This window comes from Pinus tabuliformis, chromosome 6 (assembly GCF_031772625.1).
Source record: "Pinus tabuliformis cultivar Carrire ecotype Pingquan chromosome 6, CPIR1, whole genome shotgun sequence".
In the NCBI taxonomy this organism is placed as follows: Eukaryota; Viridiplantae; Streptophyta; class Pinopsida; order Pinales; family Pinaceae; genus Pinus; species Pinus tabuliformis.
In genome coordinates, this window is record NC_142292.1 from 1,337,345,475 (window position 1) to 1,337,352,553 (window position 7,079).

Sequence of the window (7,079 nt, forward strand, 5' to 3'; positions counted from 1 at the left end):
TTTATAAATTAAATATTTAAATTTATGATTTTTAACAATTTATAATATATTTTAGATAAGATTAAATTTATTTATTAATTAATTAAATTATGTTTTAAATTATTATAAATTTTAATTAATATAGTAAAATTAAAAAGATTATGTTTATTTATTTTAATTTAACTTATAATTGTTTAATTAGATATATTTTAAATTTTATTTTAACATTTTATTAAAAATGCATCTCTCTAATCTATTAAAAAATATATCTCTGTAATCTATTGCTTTCTAGCTCTCTACTTGGTTGCCTAGTATAAATGAAAATCAATCCACTAAATACTCAACTTCTAATCTAACTAATATAAATGAAAATGAATCTACAAAACATTGAAATCACAAGTGTAAGTCAAATTTTTTTCTTAGATATTTATATAAAATGTACAAGCAATTTTAGCTCATTAAAATAATTAAAATTATCAAAATTTGGTGAATGTTTTACATTTTAAAAATCTATTTTAAAAAAAAATACTATAAATATTTTTATTTATAACTTATAATTTTTGTTTTAATTATAAATTTTATTTATTATAAATATCAAATCAATATCTTTTATATATTAAGAGACATCAAATTCATTAAAATAATTATTTAAAATTGAAACAGTGGTTAGGATGAACATAACCCAATTGTACCCTTAAAAAAAAATATTATTTTAATAACATCGCACACAATTTAAAGAAAAAATATGTCTATATTTTTTGCCGGGCATGGGATGGTAAAACGTAAATAATAACAGCATAAAAAGGTGTGACTATTAAAACTGAGAAATTTGAACAGGCGAATACCACGCATACAAGACTATAGAATTTACACTAAAAAGGCAAGAGGATAGATGCCTCTCCTCTAGAACCCAAATAAACGGCATTCTGTCAAACCCTTATTGAGACGTAATCTAAGAAAGTACGTACCCCACTGTTTGTAAGGACGGTTGAGCCTCCTGAACTCTTATTTAGAAAATATTTTACAAATCATTGACTTGGTGAATTATTGACATTGTAAAATATTTCCAAAATCTACTATAAAGTTTAACTACTTTCTGTTTCCAGAAAGACAAGAGTACACCAATGCCCTGGTGTAACTAGCTATAATAACTGTAATGATCTCTACCCTATAAATATTGGTATCTATAAACCGTTAACGATAACTGGCAACCTGCCCTTCATGCGCAGAGTTATTGAAAGAGTATACGGTGGACAGTATTCCTTCCTTGTCTATCTTAAGAGTAAAGTGATGAAGAAGAGAGGCAACGATGGACTTCATCTATATGAAGACCATCTCTTTCCCCATGCAAATACGAGGTCCCGCGTTGAATACTGGAAACTTGAATGAGTTCTCCACTTCAAAGTTCCCCTCCACGTGCAGCCATCTCTCTGGCCTGAACTCCATGAAATCCTTACCCCAGATACTTTCCATCCTTCCCATTGAATAAATATTGTAACACAGACACCACCCTTTCCTCATACATGTTCCGTCCGGTAACACATCATCCCTAGAACGAATTTTGGTGTGGACAGGGTACAATCTCATTGACTCGCACAGGGCAGCATGGAGATATGGCTTGCCCTTCACTTCCCCGTAACTAAAAAGACGCTGAGAATTTCCCCTTCCCCCCCTTGATTGACCCCACGTTTGGCGAAGACGCCGAAAATTTCATGGCGAATGTCTTCTTCTACACGGGGATGAGAAGAAAGAAGCCAGAAAAACTATGTGAGAGCGGCGGCGGTAGTATCTCTGCCCGCCAACATAATGCTAATCACCATTCTCCTTCAGGAGATTGAGCTCATGATTAAATCCCTTGTCATCGACAGCTCATCGACAGCTGCCATGAATCTGTAAAGAAGGTCACGATGTTCTTCAATCTCAATACCACCATCTGATTCCTTTCTTGATCTAATAACATCTTCAAAGAATTCATCCACCACACGGAGCGCTTCGCTAAGGCGCCTCTCGGATCCAACGTTGAGCAGCCGCTTGATCCCCACGATGACCTCGGGAGCTATCGAAAGTGATGAAAAGTGAAATTGCCCTAAGGCAATATCCCTCTTATTTCTAAAATATCGATCTTTGACCTACGAGTTATGGGCCCACTTTTCCATCAAAAGTGTTAATGGGCGCTTTTGCCTTAAAAACAGGGACAACAATAATCACCACAAATACACATAAATACATGAGAACCCGACTATAAACTCCTAAGGTTGGATCTCACATAGAATAGATCGGCATCCATAAACTTCTAGTGTCCACTCTCCACCAAGCCTTTCGGCTGTTCTTCAATCTCTGTCATTGATCAGCTTCACGATCCAAACGTCGATGCTTCATCGCATTCTCGGCTCGTCACACATCGTAGTTTTCGTAATCTGCCTTCATTCGTGCGAAATGCGAATGTTAATCTCCATAGTTCCATCAACCCTTTGATCTAACGGTCCATAGTCCTTTGCAACATCGCAAATCTGCATTTATTGTATACCAAAACACTTTTACAGAATGCAATTTGTAATTAAATCTCTGTCATCGATTTGGTTCTTGAACTGACGGTTGATATCTTTCTCCAATCAACTCACTTGCTTGGTCATCCTACGTCGTAGATCAAACTCCATTTGATCGGACGGTCCACAATGATATCGGGTGGATCACTTAAGCGACATTTAATGCCTTCACGGACCCGATGACAATTATCAGCACTCGATCTATAAATGTTTGGGTCTGGCTTTTTCCATATGCCTATTTCTTTTGGACGGAGCCGATGGGAATATTAAACTGTGATTTAACCGATATCGTGTCCGGTTTTTGAATTAATCGGTATGCATCTTCTCACCTGATATCTGTCAATTTCACCTATCTATAGATCTAATGATTGAGATGAGTGCTCATCTTCGCCTTGCCTTCCGCCACTGATCGTCAATACTAACCGTCGATCTATAAGATCCAACGGCTCCTGTGCATTTCTCTGTCTATTCTTTCTTTGATTTAATCTCGTTCGCTATTGATGGAATCTGCATTATAGCACAATTCCTCTGCCACAGTCTCTTTTCACACACGACACCCATATAACAATAATTTGATTAACATTTGATCGCCATCAACCCTTCTAGTGATCGACGGTCGATCAACACTCTAACAACATAGAATAACTCAGAAAGACATAACTATCCAAATACACGAATTTCACAAAACTCACAGATATTTTCATTATATATATACAGACTTCTATTACAACCTAAGGCATTTCAGCCTTAGTCACACTTTCCCCTCTTGACTACATTGAATCCACACTTTGTTTACACAAATCTCTATCTGTTGCTCTATCTCTCTCACCTCCTTACACAAACTCTCTTATATAAGAAGTTACAAAAGGGAAGGACCGTTTACGATCCATCAATTTCTCGCACAATCCCTCAACAAACCCCTAAATCTCTCTATATGCATCCTTGGCAGATTAAATTAAATTAAATAAGTCCTCTAGAGACTTTATCCATTGCATCATTTTAGTCTTTTTTAATAGAATTTGCCTCCTAGTTTGCACATTTGTCCACGTCTCCTCCTTCTTAGCATTGGATTCCTCTTCTAATGAAGAGTGCTCGGATGCTCCTGCATCACACTCCCGAGGCACAAAAATTTATGATTTCTTGGTCATATGCTTCTCCTTAATCCCATAGAAATTCTATCCACTTTCTCAATGGAACTGCCTTCATGATCTTCTATGAGCTGTAACCAAACCTCTGTAGTAACAGTCTTCTCTGCTACGTGGTACCTCACTAATCTTTCTCCTCTGAGCTTAGTCTTTTAGCATCCTTCTCGTTCTCTCCTCTAGAACAAATTGAGCAGTCCTCTCTCTAGGTTGTTGCAAGTCCTCTCACTTTCTGCTGTCGCTATCTGTACGACAGTAAAGACCATAAACTCACCAAGCTTTAACACAACTGTACCTGCTTCTCTTTCTGTTTGTACTCCTTCTACATGAAATCTCTTTTATAGAGGAAAACGTTTCCCTACTCTGATACCACTTGATGAAAAGTGAAATTTCCCTCAGGCAATATCCATTTAATTTCTAAAATATCGATCGTGGACCTATGGGTTATGGGCCCACATTTCCATCGGAAGCATTAATTAGTGCTTTTTCCTTAAAATCCAAGACAACAATAGTTAGCGCAAATACATAGAAATGCATGGGAACTCGACCATAAACACATAGGGCCAGATCTCACATAGAATAGATCCACATCCATAAACTTCTCGGGTCCAATCTCCACCAAGCCTTTCAGCTATTCTTCAATCTCCGCTGTTGATCAACTTTATGATCCAATGGTCAACGCTTCATTGCATTCTCGGCTCATCGCACATCGCAATTTTTCCAATTTGGTAGCACTTGATTCCTATGAAATGTGAATGTTAACCTCCGCCATTCTGTCAACCCTTTGATCTAACGGTGCATAGTCCTTCGCAACATCGCAAATCTGGGTTGACCACAAACCCAAACTCTTTTACCGAATGCGATTTGCGATTAAATCTCTGCTATCAATTTGGTTCTTGATTTGACAGTTGATATCCTTCCCCGATCAACTAACTTGCTCGATGATCCTACGTCATAGATCAAAATACATCTGATCCGATGGTCCACAGTGATATCGAGTGGATCACTTACGCGACGTTTAATGCCTTCCTGGACCTGATGAGAATTATCAGTCCTCGATCTATAAATATTTGGGTCTGGATTTTTCCATGTGCCTATTTCCTTTGGACAGAGCCGATGGGAATATTAAACTGTGATTTAATCGATATTGGGTTCGGTTTTTGAATTAACCGGTGTGCATTTTCTGACCCGATATCTGTCAATTTCACCCATCTGTAGATCTCATGATCCGGATCAGTTCTCATCGTCGCCTCACCTTCCACCATTGATCGTCAATACTAACTATTGATCTATAAGATCTGGCAGCTCCTGTGCATTACTCTATCTATTCCTTCTTCGACTTAATCTCGTTCACTATTGATGGAATCTGTGTTAAAACAAAGTTCCACTGCCATATTTTCTTTTCACACACAACACCCGTTTAACAAGAATTAGATTAACATTTGATCGCCATTGACCCCTCTAGTGATCGATGGTCGATGAACACTCCAATAACACATAATAACTCAGAAGGAAATAACTATCCAAATACATGAATTTCACACAACTCACAAATATTTTCATTACATATATACAGTCTTCTATTACAACCTAAGGCATTCTAGCCTTAGTCACACTTTCCCCTCTCGACTACATTGAATCCACACTTTGTTTACACAAATCTCTATTTGTCACTCTATCTCTCTCACCTCCTTACACAAACTCTCTTATATAAGAAGTTACAAAAGGGAGGGATCATTTACGATCCATAAATTTCTCCCACAATCCCTCAACAAACCCCTAAACCTCTCTATATGCATCCATGGAAGATTAAATTACATTAAATAAGTCTTGTGGAGACTCTATCCATTCCATCATCTTACTCTGTTTTAACAGAATTTGCATCCTAGTTTGCACGTTTGTCCATGTCTCCTCCTTCTCGGCTTTGGATTCCTCTTTTAATGAAGAGTGTCGAGATGCTCCTACATCAAAAAGGAATCTCTCGAATGAAATCTCTGTAGGATACTCAAAGGCTTCTACAATCCGCGTAGTAGGAAGAGAAGGATGGAGGCGACCAACATCGACCCTGAACACAACTCTACAAATGTTATCAAATGAAAACCTCTGTAGAATATCTTGCAGATCCATAGGCTCCCCTTCTTGGCAGGCATTGTGATGCACAACCATGAGGCGATTCCGAATCTCCCACGACACCATCTCCACCACGAAACTCTTGAGTGACTGGGTATTGAATTTGTAGGTGGTAAGCTTCCTCTGCATATTCAATATCTCCCATTCGGCGTTGAATATTAATATGCCCACGAAATCGTGGAAAATGAATATGAAATGTAGCCCCTTTGGATAATTGTCGAAATTGGTTTTGAGCATATGTGCATACATTTACATCACTCTTGTTGGGTAGGGGTATTACATTCCTTTTAGATTATTTATGCATTTTTCTTAGTTCATTATATATATATATATATATATATACACACACACACACACACACACACACACAAACACACACGCTCAATATTTTCAGAAAAATAGGTTAGGGTATTCCTCCTTCATCACGTCTCCCTACACCTACGTAACATCCTCAGGACTGAGCACGGTCTACTACATCTTTACCATACATGTGGCTCAATTTCAAAGCACTTTGATCTTCTTATTGAAAATCCACATCGGTTGAACCAGGAAGTCTCGCTTGGGCTCCACCTAAATCATATGCCAATCAATTACATGGTTAAAACTAGGAACACACTTTTTAAGCAAAGAAGCATGAAACACATTATGAACATGAGTAGTTATAGGAAATATAAGCATATATGCCGTGAGTTTGATCCTATATAGAATCTCGAATGAACCACATTAATCCGTTGCCAAATTGGCATAACTACACAATCTCACTGAGCTCTTCTCTCTCACTTTTAAGAATACGTATTCTCTAATTCTAAATTTCATGTTAATTTTGTCTTTGTCCACATATATTTTCTTCTTGTCCTTGGAAGCCTTAAAATTATGCTTAATATTTACCACCTACTTTTCAATATCTATGAGTTGTTCTTGACTAACCATTAACATGTCCACTAGCTTTCTCAAAGTCACGAGCATATTACACCTCCTGCCATACAAGGCTTCAAACAGGCTCATCTTTAATGATTCTTGATACCCATTTCTATAAGAAAACTCTACCAAATGTAGGTAGTATTCCCATTTTCATGGCTTATCCATCACATATATATGCAACATATCTTCAATCACCTCATTAAATTGTTATGTATTACCATCCAATTCTCACTGGTAAGTTGTATTAGAATTTAAATTATTAATCAATCCTTTAGATAAACCCATCCAAAACATGGATGAGAGCTTTGGATCTCTATCTAAAATAATTTACTTAGGAACACCATGTAGCCTAGCAATTTCC

The 7,079-nt window shown here is 37.1% G+C and overlaps 1 protein-coding gene across 1 annotated transcript; it reads right to left on the reverse strand.

Annotated features, from left to right (window-relative positions):
* Positions 1–1,805: 1,805 nt before the first annotated feature.
* Positions 1,806–6,046, reverse strand: LOC149263540 (cytochrome P450 94B1-like). Its single transcript, XM_089388851.1, has 2 exons — positions 5,530–6,046; positions 1,806–2,035 (listed from the first exon to the last, which is right to left on the reverse strand). Exons 1-2 carry the CDS (start codon positions 6,044–6,046, stop codon positions 1,806–1,808), a joined length of 747 nt encoding a protein of 248 aa, XP_089244977.1.
* Between the last annotated feature and the right edge of the window lie 1,033 nt (positions 6,047–7,079).